This window comes from Melospiza georgiana, chromosome 18 (genome assembly GCF_028018845.1).
Source record: "Melospiza georgiana isolate bMelGeo1 chromosome 18, bMelGeo1.pri, whole genome shotgun sequence".
NCBI classification, from domain to species: Eukaryota; Metazoa; Chordata; class Aves; order Passeriformes; family Passerellidae; genus Melospiza; species Melospiza georgiana.
In genome coordinates this window covers 851,648-872,060 of record NC_080447.1, presented here as the reverse complement: position 1 = coordinate 872,060, position 20,413 = coordinate 851,648, and the positions used below count along the sequence as shown (strand labels likewise).

At 48.0% G+C, this 20,413-nt stretch overlaps 1 protein-coding gene across 3 annotated transcripts in view; it reads right to left on the bottom strand.

The window, feature by feature from the left end:
- Nucleotides 1-20,413, bottom strand: part of LOC131091203 (transmembrane protein 132D-like) — a 183,933-nt gene that overhangs the window by 55,920 nt on the left and 107,600 nt on the right. For 2 of the 3 annotated variants that reach the window (XM_058037124.1, XM_058037127.1), the window contains one exon: nucleotides 14,174-14,357. In XM_058037124.1, the coding sequence (XP_057893107.1) occupies nucleotides 14,174-14,357 (184 nt within the window). The remainder of the gene's footprint in view (nucleotides 1-14,173; nucleotides 14,358-20,413) is intronic. The other variant, XM_058037125.1, reaches the window with a different exon arrangement.

Here is a 20,413-nt window from a genome sequence, read left to right as displayed (position 1 = left end):
CTAATACTGCTCATAAATAACAGCTGCAGAAAATGGTCCTTGTTGATTTAAATCTTCCCACTCATTTCTATGAGATCGGTATGTGGCTGAAAAAATGACATTTGGTTATCTTAGACAGAAATCCCCCCAGACAGCTGAAGGCATCTGGGTAGATCTGAGCAACCCCTGGAAACCAGGGAGCACATTCTCTTTCAGGATCTCTATCAACAAGTGCTCTGGCATCTGTTAGCAGTTGCATTCACAATTTGAGTTTTGAGAAACACAGGATATATTAATAATAAAAGTACATTTTGCTCTCTGGCCTGCTGGAAACACCTTGCTGTTTATCTATATTCCATGATATCCTATTGCCTTTGGAAACACCTTGCTGTTTATCTATATTCCATGATATCCTATGGCCTTTGGACCTTCCATGGCTAAATAGCAACATTTTCAGTTCTGGATATTAAACTGCTACAGAAAATTCTTATTCCTCTTACCTACAGGCTCTAGCTCCTTTTCTGCATGCCTGTTATCCACCCTGGGCCTCACTCCATTGACAGGAACCATTGGGATTCTCTAAGAGAGGAGCTTTGGAGCTGCTGGAGGTGGGCAAGGTGCAGGAGGGCTGGAGTAACTGTGGAGGAGAGGTGCAGATGAACCTACAACAGGCTGGTGGAGGCACTGCAGCTGATCAGGAATCACTGCAGGGGCAGATGAAGCCATCACAAGCTACTGGAGGCACTGCAGTTTGTCCTGCTGGAATCCCTGCCTCTCAGGGGAACAGAGAGCTCACCAAACACAGCATTGCAGTGCCACCAAGCACAGCACACCACAACATTCTCTGATCCACCCCCTTGGCACAGTCTGGGCCATGCTGGGAGATGCTGGGGACAGCGTGGGACAGAGCAGCTGCTCAAGGAGCCCACAGTCACTCTGTCACCTCCCTGCCCTGTCCCCAAGGTCAGTGAATGATGGAAGTGCCCCAGACCTGAGCACTGAAAGCTGCTTGTGCACAAACAGCACAAGGAAACCCCACCAGAACCAAACCATCACTTTCATCAGCAAATCAAGCGTAGGTGGAACAAGATTTAGTTGCAGATAATATTATGGATTATCTGCCCACTGGGCTCAGTGGAATCCAGATCAGACCCTTGAACTTCCTGACCCCAGGAGCAGCATCTGGGCAGTTACAGTGAATTCAGAATTCCTGCTTCTACTAAAGCCAAAAATACATTCCCTTACTCAAAAATAATAATTTTAAAATCAACCTTTATCATAATATTACCACGAGCATTGAAAAGGATTATCTTATTACAGAAATGAAATTACTTAAATTTACCCTCATTATTGTTTCCCAGGGAAAAAAGGTTTTTTTTTTTATTTCATTGTGGATGAAGCTGCTATTTGCATTTAAATGAAGACATCTGAAGAAGAGGAGCTAGAAAGTTAGGGGTGTTTTTCTTTGAGAATGGTATTTCATGTCAGTATTCTATAATGCAAACCTAACTCCACTTTCTGCTTCATTAAATAGTCTGTCACAACTGCTTTCCAAAAAACTGTCATGGAGAGTGAGATACTCTGATTATTCCCAGCAGAGGCTTTGTAATGATGGCAGTGTTGGTGTCCCCTGAATACCTGACTTCAGCAAACAAATGAGCTGTTTCCATACTGCCTGTACAGCATGGATTTTTTTAATTGACTCATCATCACTGACACACTTAAACAATCCTTCTCAATGCCCTGATAGAAACAGGCTGTATCAATGGGACAGCTTCCATTCCACAAAAGCAGGTGGACACAGAAACACTCATTCCGTGCCAAAGATATTGCTCAGGAGAACAGGCAGAACACCCAGCTCTGCACCCTGACACCTGCAGGGAATTACCCTGGAGGGAATTACCATTTTCCTGATGGGAAGGGGATTCCATGGGATGGGATTCCCTCCGTGTGAAATCCCACCCCAGGGGACACTGGGGTTCCAGGCTGGCTTGGGATGTGGGGAGAGCAGAGCCCAGGAGTGCCAGGCACGGGCTGTGTACCCAGCCCCAGGGACTGGGACGGCCTTGGCAGTGCCACCTGAGCGTCCATCCCTGCCCAGGCTGGGGCAGAGCTCACCTGGGCTACAACAGGCTCAGACAGACCAGCACGGGCTGTGTACCCAGCCCCAGGGACAGCCTTGGCAGTGCCACCTGAGCTCCCATCCCTGCCCAGGCACAGCTCACCTGGGCCACAACAGGCTCACAGAGAGCAGGGCAGGCTCAAAGAGGAAGAAGAAAGCAGAGCCAAGGCTGGTGTTAGGAGTCACCTCGATGGGCAAAGGCAGGAGTTCAACAGCAGCAGTAAAGTGTCAGCCAAAACCAGCATGGAAAACATCTCCTTTCTCCCTCTCCTCACACCAAAATGAGAGCCAGGACTGATGACAAGATGTTCCCTGTGTTGAAGGTGCTAATTGTGAGTTTGCATGCTGCACCTCAGAGCCTGCTGATTACAAATGCTCATCTTTGCCAGGTGGGGGTTTGTCACAGCCAGGGTGACCAACATGAACACCAAGCTCTCCTTCACAGCCCAGCCTGTCTGGGGAAGGCTCTGCCCACAACAGGGGGACTCAGTGCCTTTAAAAAATAAAATTCAGTCTCTTTTTGTCTGCCCAGGCTCCAGCTGATTGGTTTTGCTCAAATACCAGGCTATTTCTCATTACTGATTGGTATTTAATTTGCAGATCCTCTGCTCAACAAAGATAAAAGGTCAATGCTCAAGTTAACACATGGAACTCCTACTTATTGTTAAAGATTTCAGGTCAATGATCTGTGCTCCATGTCTGTGTTCTGTGCAAGTTCCACTCTCTTGTAACTACACATGGCACAGTTTCTAAAGCTATTGTATCAGCCACCTACCAAATGCATGGTGAATAAAGCAAAAATTTTTATTTTATTATGGTAGACACCTCATTTAATTGATTTTCAAGAATAATAATTTTAAACCAAGCAGTAAACGGTCTCAAGAAAATTCCTTTTAATGCAGCAAGGCAAGGATGCTTTGATTACTTAAACCGAGGGAAACCAAAAAGCTGCAGGAAGCTGCAGAAAAGAAAGGAAAAACTAAGGATGAAATTCCTCTCCCCAATGTATTCAAGCACAGCCTGCCAAGGCCAATGGAAATTCAGTGTGCATATCCCAGGCCAGGATTCGGTCCAAAGGGATGAATTTTCACAGGATGCTGCTTTTCCCCTGCACCCAGCACTGGCACAGGCCCATTGGTGTTTGGGGGGCACTGTGCCCTAGGCAGGCTCTGCACAGGGCACTGCCCACCCTGCCTGCAGAAATGGGGCTTGGGGTGCCCCAGGCAGAGCAGGGGTTTGCTGAGCCCCTCTGGGAATGGATTCCTCATGCCCTGACCGCTCCCATCCACTCCCCAGCGATGCCCAAGGGAAGGTGGCCCAGGTTCACCTCTGCTTTATCCAGTGGAGATGCAGAGGGGCTGTCTGCAAACAGCCAGGACGACTCCAGGTCTCAGCCTGTGCCCGCTGCAGTGTGGTGAGCACTCACTCCTGAGTGTGCCCAGCAGCCCTGGCTGCTGCTGAGCCCTGCCCTAACCCAAATGCAGCCAGGATTCCTGCTGGAACCTCACCCCAAAGGCTGATCCCAGACCATCCAGTGCCAGGGCTGACTGCGGGCACTGACATCACCCAAAATGCAGCCAGGATTCCTGCTGGAACCTCACCCCAAAGGCTGATCCCAGACCATCCTGTGCCAGGGCTGACTGCAGGCACTGACATCACCCCAAATGCAGCCCTCTGTGACACCCCAAAGGCTGATCCCAGACCATCCAGTGCCAGGGCTGACTGCAGGCACCGACATCACCCCAAATGCAGCCCTTTACTGATATCCCAAGAGCTCCTGCAGGAACCTCACCCCAAAGGCTGATCCCAGAGCATCCAGTGCCAGGGCTCACTGCAGGCACCGACATCACCCCAAATGCAGCCCTTTACTGATATCCCAAGAGCTCCTGCAGGAACCTCACCCCAAAGGCTGATCCCAGACCATCCTGTGCCAGGGCCGACTGCAGGCACTGACATCACCCCAAATGCAGCCCTCTGTGACACCCCATAGGAGCTGATCCCAGACCATCCTGTGCCAGGGCTGACTGCAGGCACTGACATCACCCCTAAGGCTGAGCACAGAAATTACACATGCACTAGGACCTGCTTGGTAACTGGAAACACACCTGAAATCCACATTTTTAAGAGAATGAGAAGAAATAGACTACAAATCAGAAGCAATATCCACGAGCTGAGGTATTCACGTGCCTCTCTGCCGAGGCAGGTGCAGTAACACTCAATCTCCTGAGGGTGTATCACACCCTGCCCTGGTGAGCGGGGTACCTGCATCACCAACAGAGCACCAGCCCTGCCTCTGCTGAGCAATTACACACACAGGCACCAGGGTGTAACTCATACGTACAGATGGATGAGCTTCTCTTTATTCCCTTTTCTCCAAATAAACCTGCATTTAACTAATAGCTGACAAATGCCTTTCTTTCCTGGCCCTCCCTTTCCCTCCCCACGCTCCCGCTCCCCTTTAGATGTGACTCAGAAGGGAATCTTTCACAAACCAAGGCTGCTTTAAAGGCTTCGTGCTTTGCAGACATCCAGGAAAATATTAAATCCTACTGGTTTAGGCCTAGAAATAGTAAATAAAACAGCAAATAGACAGACACCTTTGAAGCTCAGTTCATGTTTTCCTATGGAAGGGCTCCAGCCAGAAACAATATAAATGCCACTCCCACATGAACAAAAATAACCAATTTCAGTCCTTTAAAATAATTTTGAGGATCACCTGATGATCTTTTCATACACTTCTCCACCGATATCCAGGGCAGAAACAGGGCATCAATCTCTCCACATGGACACTTGTGAAACAGGACTGATTCTGTCTCGAGTGCCTCCAAAGGGAGCTGCTGATGTGCTGGGAGCCTGCTCAGGAGGAACAAGCCAGCAGGCCTGTGACTCAGAGCTCCTGCACTCATACCTTTACTAACAAGCTTATTTTCCTTTCTTCCCAGTGAATTCTGAAAATCATTCCTTTTGTCAACTGCCCTGTGAACAGTACACGAGGGCAGCTGCAAGTCATTTCTGCAGCCATAAAGAAGTGTAGTCACATATTCCTGTGCTCCTCTCCTGCCAGAATAATTCCATTTGCTCAGTGCTGAGGACTTCTCCAACAAACATGATCTGTTTATGCAAGCAAGGTGGGAAAGGTTCACTTTGCCTTTCCCTCCCGAGTTCCAACCAACAGGCAGAGAACGGATGTGGAAAGAGAATCAGACAGAAAAGAAACAACAAACCAAAAGCTGCTCCTTGGCCACAGAGAGATCAGTCTTTCTGAAAATAAAACCAATCAGAGCCCATTACCAGAGCGTTCTCTCACTGCCTCCATGCCTCAGTGACAGGTAAAATGCTCCCTTCAGGAGCAGCTGGACTGACTCTTGTTTGCACAGGGGTTTTCACAGGTTGACATTTGAAGTTATTTGTCAGATGCCTGCAGTGAAAAGTCAAACTGCAGCCCAGAGCAAAGGGGCTGCTGCGAGCCCTCCCGTGGGTTTGGGGTCACCAGCCTGGTCCGACCAAGGTCCACAGAAAGCTCCTTCCATCCAACACAGAGCAGGCACACATTCTGGAGGTGTGTTTGGCCCTGGTAGGAAAGGGGAATGTGGAACTCACTGCAGCCCTCCCACAGGGGGTTTGGAGGGAGGGGCATCAGTCCCAGGCTGGGCTCTTGCATGGGCAGGAAATAAATTTCACATTAGGCTGTAAGCACTCTAAGCACTTACACACTGTTTTCAGTGCTTCTTAGCATAAAGACTTTTAAAAGCAGGAAATAAGTTAAATGCTTTCTTCCAGCTGTTTGTCCGTGAAGCAACTCTTGATTGGATCCATTTAAGATAAAAAAGATAGACTGAGAGGAGATAAGAGTCCACTGGCAGGTATTTCTAAATGTCACCCTGCCAACAGAACACCCTGCAGCTGCTGCTGCTCTCCCACCCTTCCTTTCCTCCCTCCCACCCCTCGACTTCCAGTGCCCCAAGCAGCAGCACTACAGGGATGTTACACACGCACATTTCTAGTGGAAATGGTGACTTTTGAAAGGGCATGGCTGGGCAGCCTCTCCCCTGCCAGGGATGTGCAAAGCACACAAAGGTCACCGTGAAGACGTTCAGGGGTGGAGGGCACAGACTGAAGTGTGATCAAATTCCATCCAGGGAAGGCTGGATGAACTTCCCAGCAGAGGGCACTGGGAAGACAGGTATGAAGGGAAGGTAATTGGTGTGTTCAGTTTAGCAGAGCGTCCACATTCTCCTTCCATTCTCAGCCTCTGTGCAATTTCTGCTGGAGGGATTCAGACTGTTTGACAAGGTTATTTGGGTAAAACCTGTGCTGCTTCAGAAGCGAGGAGCCAGCCCCCACAGGGCCCTGACACACACGAGGAGGGGATGTGCAGAGGGGCAGCTGGGCTTGGAGATCCCTGTGCTGTGCCAGAACCACTCAGGCACACGCAGAGAGCCCGTGTCAGAGGAGGAATTACAAGAACCGTCTCCTGACTCTGTACCCAATGTTCCCAGGATGTGTTTCCATACCAGTGCCCCTCTCTGCCATGGTTTCAGTTATGTAACTGGTCTGTCCAGAACCTGTGACAACCACAGTGTCAGGTGGCTCCTCAGAGGCAGCAAATCCTTCTTTGAGAACATTAAATCCCCACTTGCAACCTGGGTTTTAAGTGCCACAGCACTGTTGTGACTACATCTCAATACCCTGGGTGTTTTAAGAACTAATTTGTTGTTACTCCAAGGCTGCCCAGAGTGAGGGTTAGGATGTGGAGACCTGCACAGCAGCCTTCAGCCACACACCCTGCTCAACAGCGTGAAGAGCAACAGAGAGATCCCAGAGCAGCTCTGCCAGCAGAGCTCTGTGTTTGGACAGCCACGCTGCCTCCCCAGCTGGGGAACAGCACAAACAGCTTCACCTGGCTAATCTGCAACCCACAGGCACCACAGCCCCAGACAGGGGTCACAGTGTGCCTTACTGATAGCCTGGCTGGTTGCTAAGTCTTTTTTCCTCTGAAGATTCATGTTTGCTAACTGCTTTCAGGCAGCAGCAATTCTTGCAATTAAGATGTGGATAACAAAGTTCTTTCAGGAAGGAGAACCAAACCATTATTAAAAAGTCACTGAACTTTAAAGTGCCTCCTTGCTGGCCACTCCAGAAAGCAACAAGAAATTCTGTAAATCTGGAAAGGACAGAAACAGAAACCAAGCACAGGAGCAGAGCTCTGCCAAGGGGGGGATCTGTTCTTGAGGCCCCTGGCTCCCAGCCAGCCCAGCAGGGAAGAAAACTGGAACTGGACTTTGCCTCCTCCTGAAGACTTCCTACCCACACTGTGAAAGCTGAGAGACACAGCTCAGAATACCCTCAGAAAGCCAAGTCTGAAACATTTCAGTTTTTCACAGTAACAAATTCATAACTCACGTGACAGAGCACAGAACAGAAAACGCATCCTATAAACCCAACCTTATAACCTAAACCTACCCTAAACATAACCTGTCAAACCTGGCCCTGGCTTTCCCTGCATCCCAAGCAATCCCCAGAGAAGGAAGGAGAGCTGTGGTTCCCTGGTGCCAGCTGCAGTACAGATCTGTTCTCTTCTGCTCCTCTTTAGGGCTAAATTAGATGTATACTTTTACATATTTTTACATATGTTCAGCTTTTTTCCTCTCTGTTTTAAATGTTGAAATGCTTTGTTTTCCCCCTCATGTCTAAGCTTTTCACTTTTTTTAGTGGTTCCTGTTATCACCTTATCAGCAAAGAGCTACATACATATATTAGATTGTACCACTTCTGACAAGGAAACTTAATTCCATTTTCTGACATCTTTTTAAGATCAAAGAGAAAATACACATGTGAAAACAACACACCTTCATTTCACTGAAACAGGGAGAATTATTTTTAAATTCAAAGCTGGTTTGGCTCACAAACACTACAACCAGAATTTGGAATTTGTACCCTGAATTACAATGGGAAGTCTCATCACTGTAGTGTATTGTCTTTCCTTATTGAACTGTGTAAGTTTCATATTTCTATATAACATAACAATTATTGGGTTTTTCAGCCACTTGGAACATTTGGAAGTCCAGCCAGTTATTTTCAAACTGTCAGGACTGATTTTCAGGCCAGGTGTAGAGCGGTTTCAATATTGAAGTTCCCTCTGTTGGGAGCTGATGGGTGGAGGAAACAGAAGTTTAGCATTGCAGGCAAAGTCACTTTGAACTGTAACTGCTGTGTCTCCAGGGGAGGAATTCTGCAGAATCCCACTCCAGGGTAGTGATTCTGTTATTTTATGATAGAACTACGAGTAAGTGGTATGAAAAAGAACCAGACTTTTTTTATTTAACATTTACATTTCTTCTATGCCTATAATTTAGTCTCTTTAAATGTCAAGCTTTTTAAAATGAGCACTTTCCACACTGATGTTGTTGGGTGTTTTAGTATTCTCCTCACAATTAGAAATGACATCAGTGATTATAAAACAACATTAGGTATTCCAAAATCTCAGCTGCACAGATTTCCTGTTTCACTCTTTCCTCATCCCTTCTCTGAAGGTCACAATGGAAGTGAAACAGATGTGCTGTTACAAAATCCATCTTCTCTGCACTCGGGAAACATTCAATTCTGAGATCTTCACCCAGTCTGGGTGATCTGGGTCCCTGTCCTCTCCCTCTGGGCACATCTCTGTGTGGTATCTACTGCTCCTTCTGCAATGGGGGCAGCACCAGGCTCTGGGGGCCCTGGGGGCCGCTAAAACACCCTGGGCACAGCCTGAACCCCTGTGCTTGTGCTGCTGCTCCTGAGAACACCTGGGAATGCCAAAAAACACCCTGTGCACACCCTGAATTCCTGTGCTCAGCCTGAATTCCTGTGCTCAGTGCTCAGCCTGAACCCCTGTGCTTGTGCTGCTGCTCCTGAGAACACCTGGGAATGCCTAAAAACACCCTGTGCACACCCTGAATTCCTGTGCTCAATCCACTGGCCCTGATCCTGTGACTGCCATCCTGCCTCTGAGAACATCTCACAAAGGAAAAGGAATTCTTAAAACCACTGGCTTGAAGAAGGATGGAAAAGTCAGGGAATAATTCTCTTAATTGACTACTCTTCTTACTACTTGTAATCTAGAGGAAATCTAATTAATTCTACATGAAGAAGCACTATTCTGTGGTGAAGTGTAATTCCTGATCTCTGGGGCTTCAGCTTACCAGTTGTCAAATTATCCAATTACACACTTGTTAAAATCCATTTTGGGGGGATTTTCATGGCTCATAAATAAATAATTTCAAAACCTTAAATCCCCAGGAGAAAAAAAAAAAAAAAAAGAAAAAAAAAAAAAAGGAAGCCCCCAGCCATCAAACTGTACCTCAAAATCAGGAAGAACATAATGTCAAGAAGCTGCGGAGGGAGATGCCAGCCTGGTCTGCCCCAGCAGCAGCACAGAGGTGATGATCTATTTCAGCAGGGAGAAATGCTCTGCCTCTCTCCAGCAATGCTGCATTCAAATCACTCATCTGAAGGGAACCAATTAAGGCAGCATCCCTTCATTATGCCAAAAGGGAACAATCTTTCCATAAGCACGCCAGTCAGAGCTGGGAGGCCAAGGGAGAGCAGAGCCCAGGCAAGGACAGGGCTGCTCTGGAGCCCACAGCTGGAGCCCCACAGCTGGATCCCTGCTGTTCCCCACAGCTGCTCCCCACAGCATTTCTACTCAAAATGAGGTCCCTTTCAGCTGGCTGAAATTGGCTCCACAAAAATTATCAAATGATAAAATAATTACAGGACCACCATTCTGAAAACTCAGTTCACCACCAAATTGTTTCTGTTTTAAACTCAGAACATTTGTAATAACAGTGGTTTTACAGCAGTGTGAAAACAGGCCAGCACTTCTAAATCTTGCGTCCAGAGGAGGGACAGGTTCTGGTGAAACCTGCTCTAAATTCACATCTGCCGTGTTTTCCTGGTCCTTCTACATTTCACAGCTCCAGAGCAGCACAGAGATTGTCAGGGTGAAGGATTGGGCTTGTCTCAAACCCTGCTCAGTCTAATCAAAGAAAACACATGTAACTCACACTTCAGAAAGAGCAGCTCTTATGCAAAGCCATTTTTCTTAGGCTGAAATTCCTAAGGAAAATACCGTTGTGCTTGTTCCTGCTTCTCTGGGGGCCCCATTTCCAGTCCCACATCAAAGGGTGGCTGTCAGCAGCTGTACCAGCTGTGCCCCCAGCCCTCATCCCTCAGTGCCCCCTGACAGAGCCAGGCTGATGCTGCTGCTGCTCCAGGTGATCACAGCATCACTCAGCCCCACTGCAGCTCCAGGGACAAACCTGACATTCCAACCTCCTGTCCTCACCCCACACATCAGGGATTCCTGCACTGCACACCCCACACATCAGGGATTCCTCCACACATCAGGGATTCCTGCACTGCACACCCCACACATCAGGGATTCCTGCAGTGCACACATCAGGGATTCCTTCACTGCACACCCCACACATCAGGAACTCTTTCACTGCACACCCCACACATCAGGAACTCTTTCACTGCACACCCCACACATCAGGAACTCTTTCACTGCATGCTCCACACATCAGCACAAGGTCTGGCTGGGCAGGGACAGAGCTGCTGCCTGCCATGGCAAATGCCCAGGACCCCAGGGTGGTCATTAATCTGCAAGGAAACACCCAAAGAAGGTGGCATTTGTCGGAATGGAGATGGATTGCTCCACTGCTGAGTGCCTGCATTCCTCATTCCATCCTGCACACCAACCAAAGCCAGGGCTGCTGGGCACAGCTGGCACTGCCACAGTGCTGAGCCATTACTGGGGGAATGGCAACTCTGGTTTATGGTGTGAAACCTGAAGTCCTTGACCTGTCTAATTTCAGGAAGCAATAGAATATATTTCTGAAAAGAAAGTGGTTGCTGGCAATATCACAGTGATCCAACGGCTCCTCCCTTTCTTAGGAGTAGATTTCATCCATGATTCACTAATCATTTTGATTTAAAAAGGCTCCTTTTCAGCACTGGGTAACATTTTAATTAAATATTTGAAAACTTGCCGAAAACTGTAATTGCAATTTAAAAGCTATGAATTAGGAAGGTAAAAGCTTTTATCTACTCTCTAGACATCTCTTTCTTTTTCATAAAGCTGTCAGTGAAGTCTTTAGGAACATTCCCTCATTGAATTTGAGTGGGACAGAGGGTTTGGCTGACGTGATCCTGCACTGCTCAGCTGCCAGGCAGAGCCCAGGCTGCTCCCAGCCAAACAGATCCCCCAAAATCAATCTGTTCATCTACATCCCTGCCAAGGGGGAGCCTCAGCCTTCAGAAAAGCCCAGATTTCACCCCAAAGCACCCTGGGTGTCAGCTCAGAGGGTGGGTGGGGAGAGGAGGCCGAACAGCTCCAGATTCCCACTGGGAACTGTGGCAGCCAAGCCCGAAAGCACCCCCAGTCTCCAGCAGAACATGAACTATTTACCAATGAAATGTGTCAGGTACAGGTATTTATAGGGCATTGATACCCTGGGTGTTTATAGAATCCATCAGAGCCAGCCACTGCCATGACAGCTGATCCCTGTAATTATTAGAAATAATTGTAGTACAAATAAAGTTTCCTTTATAATAAATAGCCTCTTTACTGCCACAACTGATTTTATTTATTTACCTGGTCTGCTTATCCAGCTTCTCATGCTGATGGTAAGTAGAACAGTTTACTTGCTGTCAACACATTCATTAAAGTTTTAAAAAGAACATCAGGTGCTGGTTGAAACAATGGCACACATTGAAATTATATGTTCTGCTATAAAGACCAGTAAAAAACCAACCCAAATGATTCCTGTCTCCAAAACCAGCGAAATAACATAACACGTCATTTCCATTGTGCTTCTTTCTAAATGGAAGAGGAGAAATTATTTTTAAATTTCACTTGAATTTGCAAATGCCAAGCCAGCTTTGCAAGGAGCACAGGGAAAACTGAAGTATCAAACTAATCAAAGTTGGATGCCCAAAGGGCTGCACGTGTGTCATCATTTCCTGAGCACAAAGTGAAGCAGGACAAAGATCTGGAGGCTGGGAATCCCCAGAGCTGCCTCGCTGGCACTGCAGTGCAGGGGAGGGTTCTGTTCCCAGCCTGTCGGGCATCCAGGGACTGCTGCCCTTTGTCTGTGCCCCCTCTCCTCCCACACCTGTTGCAAATGCCACCTCCTGCCAGCTCTACAGGCTGCGTGTGACCTTTGAGCACACAGCGCTGGGCTGCTGCACAATGGCTTTTCTTCATCTTTAATGGAAATTAAGAGACTGAGCTGATTTGTAGCAGCTGCCAGCAGCAGCTATTTTTGTTCTCAGAGCTATATTTTGCCACTATATCACTTGATAATAAAGCAATCACGGCTCGTGGGCACACCTGAGGAGAACTCTGCTTTCCTGGGACCACTGGGGAGGAAACCTTTTATCTTTTCAATTATGTATGGAGAGAACAGAACCCCCAACATCTGACATTACATCAGTCCCACAGCCTTAACCCCTCCAGAACTCGTGTGGCTGCACTGAGGGCCCAGCCCAGGGTACTCTGGAGAGCCTCTTCCCTCCCAGCACAGCAGCAGAGGCTCCCCAGGGCGCAGCAGGAGGAGGCAGCCGTGCAAAGGGTGGCACAACTCCATTTGTGAGCCAGCCCCAGCCTCGAGCCACCAGGGACAAAACGTGGGCTTGGTAAAATAAAGAACCACAGCATCTCAGTAGCTGTAGCTGGTAAATACAAACAACAAGAGCAGCCAGTTCTGGGAGTCTCAAAGTGCAGAGAACACCTCCAGTCCTCAGTAATGGCATAATTAACTTGCTATCACCAGGCAAACATCCAGGTTACATTTTTTAAAATGCTTTGAGATTGATTTTTGGTTTTCTTTCAGCACTAAATAATAATGTGTCAATATTTTCTAACAGATTGCCTAAGAACAGAAACGAGGCACAGCCAGACCTTACACAAGTGTGCTTCATCTCCAACAACACAGAAATGTGAAAGGGACAGAAGAGAAATGCACGAATTTCTGATTGTACTTGAAACGTGGGTATCTAACAGGCATTTTTTAGGTAAAAACAAGGCTGAAGGATCAGGCCATTTTCATGTCCAGTGGTTTCCACTGTGACCAGGGGGTGCCTGTTTGAATGCATTTCTGTGGAACAGACAGCTGGCTGCACACTGAATTTTGTGCTCCCCACTAATTCAAATTAATCAGAGCTCATGCCACTCCTTTCATTTCTTCTCTCACTCTCAAATGGACATGGAGCCAGGATTCAGTGGCAATCCTGTTTCTCAGGATTATTGTGTCCCAGCCCAAGGTAAGATCACTCAGATCAGAGATGCACCACGATGGAGGAGTGCCTGAGCACACCTGGTACTGCACCCACAGCAGCTCTGAGCAGGGAAATGCCATCAACTCTGTCAGCTCCTGCACCCCAAAACCCTTCTGAGCAGGGAAATGCCATCAACTCTGTCAGCTCCTGCACCAAAAACCTTCTGAGCAGGGAAATGTCATCAACTCTGTCAGCTCCTGCACCCAAAACCTTCTGAGCAGGGAAATGCCATCAGCTCACTCAGCTCCTGCCCCAAAAACCTCCTGAGCAGGGAAATGCCATCAGCTCAGCTCCTGCACCCCAAAACCCTTCTGAGCAGGGAAATGCCATCAGCTCACTCAGGTCCTGCACCCCAAAACCTTCTGAGCAGGGAAATGCCATCAGCTCACTCAGCTCCTGCACCCAAAACCTCCTGAGCAGGGAAATGCCATCAGCTCACTCAGCTCCTGCACCCCAAAACCCTTCTGAGCAGGGAAATGCCATCAACTCTGTCAGCTCCTGCACCCCAAAACCCTTCTGAGCAGGGAAATGCCATCAGCTCACTCAGGTCCTGCACCCCAAAACCCTCCTGAGCAGGGAAATGCCATCAGCTCAGCCTCTGCCCCCACACCCACTGCAGCAGCCCAAGAGCAGGAGCTGGCTCCAAGGCAGCTGTGCTCTCTCCTCCCAAGGCAGGATCTGCCTCTCCAGGTGTTTCCTTCTGTCCCTCCCAGCTAAATCCCTGCAGAATGCCAAACAGCTCCTTACCATAGCCAAAGGCAGAACTCCTACCAGGTCCTTCTGGCTCACGTAGATCTTGGAGATGCCCAGGTCTGATGTGGTGTCTCCAGGATATTCCACCTGCCAGGTGATGAGCTGGGTCTCGGGCAGGTCAGTCAGCTCCTCAATTTCAAAATCAATCTGCATGATTTCAGAGGCAGGACCCTCCGCACTGCAGAAAAAAGGGATGAAATGTTCACTCACATCACTGATAAGCCAGGAATATAATTGCTTTTATATTAATAATACCTTGGATTAAGGCTCCTTCAAAGAGAGGATTTGGTGGGATGATGGATTTAACAATGAATTAATAATTTGTACTTGTTTTAAGATTTCAGGTTATTTCCCACCAATTCAAGAGGCTCAGTAACACTTTGTGACTGGATCACTGTGCACTGCTCCATTTCACAGGGGAGAAACACAACCAGATCAAAGGCAAACAGAGGCTGAAAGTGCAGCCCAAACTGACTCCCAGACCCCTTCAGTGAGCACACTGCATCTCCTCCCTGCTAAAGCAGCACGTGAACAAACCTCAGGGGAATCACTGCCTGAAAGGGGAAACCACTGCACCAAAGTATTTTCTGTTTATTGAAAACACAGTCATAGAAGAAAGGTCAAAGCTCTGGATGGGGTCCATGAACAAGGGCAGCAGGGAGCAGAGGACTGCAAAACTCAGAATTAATTTTTGGCTATACTGCTACCTTGCTGTGAGTGTCAGTGGGAAGCTCCTTTTGTCCTTTGCTAACCCAGGAATTCCAGATAATGGAGCTTGTTGTGAGAGTTACAAAACTGGGTTGTTTAATAGCAGCCAGTCCTGGCAGGATCCCAGAGAGAAAAGCCCCAGAGAAGAGCAAAGCCTGGCTGGGTGTGACATTGTGGGGGCTCTGGGAGCTGTCCTTCCCTGGGTTCCAGGTTTGTGTCAGAGGGGTCCATACAGCAGAAATGCATAGAGGGAAGACTGGAGAGGGAATTGATGCAGTTCCTGTAAAGTTTGTTACAAAACCAGCTAACTGCATGGAAAGGCAGTGAAGATTGCATTAAGGTGAGCTCCTTAGGCCAGTGGCATCGAGAGAGACAAGAAAATACTCAATCTCCTGAGAATGGTTTTACTCCTGAAGCATTGAATGCTGAGCCAGCTTCAGTGCTTGTGTGGAGGGAAAAGGAAAGAGCAGAATTTCTTTCTGTGGGATAATCCTCAAGGAGGCAGACTGGCACAGCACTGAGGTGTCACAAGGCATTTCTGCTGGAGAGCGCAACCAGGAAAAAAGGAACATTTCAGCAACTGATTAGAGAATCCCAAAATGCACCCAAACCCCAGCAGGCTTCCCAGCTGATGTGGGAAAAGAGCTGAAATTAAGGATTCACTTTTATGAAGACCATTTATGACAACAGCCCCAGACTGGGACTCTTCCCAAGATCCTCAGAGCTTTCCACTGTGCTGAGTGAATTCAGAGCTTTACCCAATGCCTCTTGAAGAGGCTGCTCTGATCATCTTTAAGGTTTGTATTTCAGTGGATGCGCTGTGTTCGTCTCTCCTGGATGGAATTTAAAGCGAGCCAAAATGGAACATATTGTGTTCAATTTCTCATTTCTTCATGCCATGGAAAAGAGAGCAGGATTTCTAAACTAGCCCTGAACGCAGCCTCATTTCATGGTGCCCTAGGTGGGATCAGAAGCTGCTTTCTGCAGCTGTGACCATTGAATCTCAGTTATCTGGACTGTGTGAGCAGGGACAGTGCATTGCAATCCCTGGCAGAGAGCCTGGTGTGTGCAGGGTTTCCCTAAAGCCCAGTTCTGTGCTTGAGGAGCTCTGGAATGCTCAGACAATGTCCTCTGCTGCCCCTGGCTCAGACAGGGCTGTGCCCGAGGCCCTGGGCTGTGATGGTGCTCAAGGGTCTGAGGGCGAGGGAAGGGATGAGGAGCTGACTCCATGTTTCACAAGGCTGATTTATTATTTCATTATATATATTATATTAAAACTATACTAAAAGAATAGAAGAAAGGATTTCATCAGAAGGTTATCTAAGAACAGAAAAAGAAAGAATGATAACAAAGGTTTGTGTCTGGGACAGAGAGCCCGAGCCAGCTGACTGTGATTGGCCATTAATTAGAAACAACCCCATGAGCCCAATCCCAGATGCACCTGTTGCATCCCACAGCAGCAGATAATCATTGTTTGCATTTTGTTCCTGAGGCCTCCCAGCTTCTCAGGAGGAAAAATCCTAAGGAAAGCATTTTTCAGAAAATACCATGGCTACACTTGGCCAGTGCTGGTACCACGCTTCTTCAGTGAGCCCTGCTCAGAGGGACCTCACACCCTGCTTTGAAGGGGACACCTTGTACACCCAGGGGCAGCTCGGGATGCAGGCAGTGCTCTCAGCTGAAGGACCCCACGCTGCCCTCACCAGCACTGTGCCCCCAGCCCCAGCTCCTCCTGCACCCCCAGAGCAGCCCTGCAATGCTCCCATCTCAAACTGAACCTCCCAGAGCAGCCCTGCAATGCTCCCATCACAATTGAACCTCCCCAGAGCAGCCCTGCAATGCTCCCATCACAAACTGAACCTCCCAGAGCAGCCCTGCAATGCTCCATCACAAACTGAACCTCCCAGAGCAGCCCTGCAATGCTCCATCACAAACTGAACCTCCCAGAGCAGCCTGCAATGCTCCATCTCAAACTGAACCTCCCAGAGTCCCAGAGCAGCCCTGCAACGCTCCCATCACAAACTGAACCTCGCAGAGCAGCCCTGCAATGCTCCCATCACAGACTGAACCTCCCAGAGCAGCCCTGCAATGCTCCCATCACAAACTGAACCTCCCAGAGTCCCAGAGCAGCCCTGCAATGCTCCATCACAAACTGAACCTCCCAGAGCAGCCCTGCAATGCTCCCATCACAATTGAACCTCCCCAGAGCAGCCCTGCAATGCTCCCATGACAAACTGAACCAAGCTCCATCCCTGGCTGCAGCAAGCTGGAATGGGCAGGAGCAGCCTGGAGCCATGGATCTGCAAGCCAGGATGGGTCACAGCAGAGGAGAGAAAAGGGAATTTGATTCTCCTCCAGCCCCACAAACGTGCACAGCACATCCCCTGCAGGGCACCAAAGCAGTCTGTGGCCTGAAACGCTGCACAGCCAGGGCGAGGGGGACAGCAGAGCTCAGCAAAGGGAGAAATGGTGCCCGGCATAACTGGGAAACCTTCCCAGCTGAGAGAAGGGTGGCAGCAGCACAGCTGACCCCAGCAGGCCTGAAGGGGTTTGTGAAAACCATTACACCAGAGAGAAAATTAAACTGAAAATTACTTTCTCCTAAAAAGAGGGGATGAGATGATTTATGCAGCACAAAGTGGAAAAAAGGTGACATTTCAGACAGAAGTTAATTTTTTGGGTAAAAGTAAGGCCATGTGCTGTGTTGTCATTCAGACAAAGCCCACAAGTTTCCTTCCCTGTGTGGGAGGAAACAACATCAACCCACAGCAGATGCAGGAGAAATGCCTGAAAAGCCAAAGCACTGCCACGCTGGAACAAAGCTCTGTATTTTTTAAAAAACATTTCATTTCTGATACTGATTCTGTTAAAAATGAAAAAAAAGAAACCTTTTCCTATGGTATTTTCCCCAGAATGCAAACAATTTCACTAAAAGGATTTCACAAACCTTCTGGAATTTTAAGCCATTACTCCTGATACCACCACTGAACAGGACTTGTTTCCTAACCAAGAATGAGGAGGTGCAAAGGAAATCAAAGGATCACCAGAGAATCAGCCCTTCCTTCAGAATATTTACTTTTTGGTACCTCCTTGCCTTCTCTCCCCAGCCCTAGAGCTCCCCTAGAGCCCATGGGCATTGCATTTACACCCCCCTAGAGCAGCAGATCCCCTGCACTGCCAAAGTCTTTAAATAAAGTGGATTTTATCCATATTTTTGCAGTGCTCCTGGGAACATGCAGCCCAGTAACAAACTGTCTTCACACCTAAACAGATTTTGGGTGGGGGAAAAAAGGAGGAGGAAACTAGAAGATATTAAGAGAAAAGAAATCACTGAGTGAAAAATCTCCTGTACCAGAAGGAATATATTTATATATATATATCCCATCTATATTTAAAGTAGCCAGGAGAGAATCCCGATAATCTTTTAGTTTATTTTCACCAAGAAAAGATTGTCTGTCTAGTCTTTGCTGAATTCTTAAAAAGTATCCACAACCCTGGTCTCAGGAGAGAGAATCCTTTTATTTGTGAGGGTTTTCTGTTTGTTTTAAGCAGCCTCCACATCTGAGTCAAACTGTTGTGGCAGGAGGGACATTTGCATTCCTGTCCACGTTTGCTGGAGCCAGAGCTCAGATCTCTGCAGAATAAACAGCCCCTTGTGATGCGCGGAGCCCTCCTGCTCGTGCTGGGTCCTGCAGGGCCCCAACGGGCAGCGCCAGGACAGGGACCCACAAACACCGGGGCTGGTGTCCAAAAGGGAGTCAGAGCAGTCCTGTAACCCTGCTGAGTGAAGGGAGAGCCCAGGGGCATTCCCCATGGGTCGCTCAGAGGAAATCTTGGAGGATGGAGCTTCCTTTTTATCCCAATTTTATCCCAGCCACATCTCCCTCTTTCTTTCCCCACTGCCTGAGGTGCTTGAGAGGTGCAGACCTCCCAAACCCCTAATACCCAATGCCCCTTTTCATGTATAACCTCCCTTTTCCTCTCCCTGTGCCAGTCAGTGAATTTCCTATGGAATCCATGGTTCTTCCCATTATTTCTCACCTCTGTGTACCTAACTTCCCCTGCCAGCAGACCCTCAGCTGCTTTGTAAAGACAAACCCCTCTCATTCCCTTCACCCATCAGGGGAATCCTTCCCCTGTTTCTTGTGTCTCTCAGTGCAGTTTTGCCTTGCAGCAGACCTAGATTTGTTTGCAAATAAAATCCCTGACTCCTCCAGGAGCCCTCTGGGGCTGGCCAGGCTGGGGCAGCTTCTCTGGGTTCCTCTCCCAGGCACCCCAAGGTAAAACCATCACAATGCTCTTACAGAGAGAGAGACATTTCTTATTTAATGAATCCAATCCAATTGACTTTTCCCTCTGCTTTCCAAGCTGGAGTGCAATCATGAATATTTTTCACCTTGTTTTTGGAGAAAGCTTTTATACCTGCAATAACAACTGCAGGTTTTCCGTGGACTGTTTTGTTCTACAGCTGGTACTTAAGGTAAAAAATCAAATGCTGCAGAAGTGCCACGAACAGGAGTCAAACAGGCAGGGCAGTGCCCGCCAGCACGGAGGGGCTGCCTCAGCTCCAGAATGGGAGCTCAGTGCCCCAGCCAGGGCTGGCATCGGCCAGGCCAGGCCAGCAGGACCCCAGCCCGCCCTGGCACTCAGAGCAACATGGCAGAGCTCACCCAGAGAGCAGGAATTCCATCAACCCAAACCCAGCAGCACGGTGCAGCACACCGACAGCTCATCCTCCACACATCACACAAACAACAACAACTAAAATATTTTAGACAGGAAGGTGAGACCTGGGGCTCAGCCCATCCCAAGGTCAGAGAGGGCACTCTAAATCCAATGTCTGTAGAACCTGTGGCACTGTGCTACAGCAAAGATCATTGCTCACCGCTGATGGATCAAGAGAAGGTGGTACATACAGCACTACATTAAAATTTAACTTTATTCAGTGTCATCTTACTATTAAAAATTCAGGATAGGTAGACTGAAAAGTCATTTTTTCTGTGGGAATCACCATATGAAGTGAACCAACTAGCAAGAAAAATCACCAAGAAATGAGTCTGCTAATCATGTAATAGAGTTATTTTTTAAAAATTGATCCATCTCTCTGGAGTTTGACATCAGTAGTGTTGGTTGAGAAATATTTGCTGAATTATTTATTTGACTTTTATTTTTTTGCTATTGTCAAATAAATTATTCACGATATGATTTTCCAGCTGTTGATAGCACTTTTCCCAGATAACTCAATTCAAAAGTGAGCAAAAATTAGCAAACCTCTTAATATAATATCAATGTAAAACATAATTACCCACCGAGCCAGCAGTTCAGTTCAGAACCAGGGTTCTGAGCATCCCCTGGCGTGGCAGACACAGGGAGCATTTCCCACATGGTGCCAAGGGAGGGGTAAATCGCACTGACTTTATCCCATGTGATAATCACTCAATAAATGTGATAATCACCAGCAGTCAGAGCCACCAGTCCCTCTGCAGCAGCTCCTCATGGGGCACAGCCACAGCCTGTGCAGGAGGC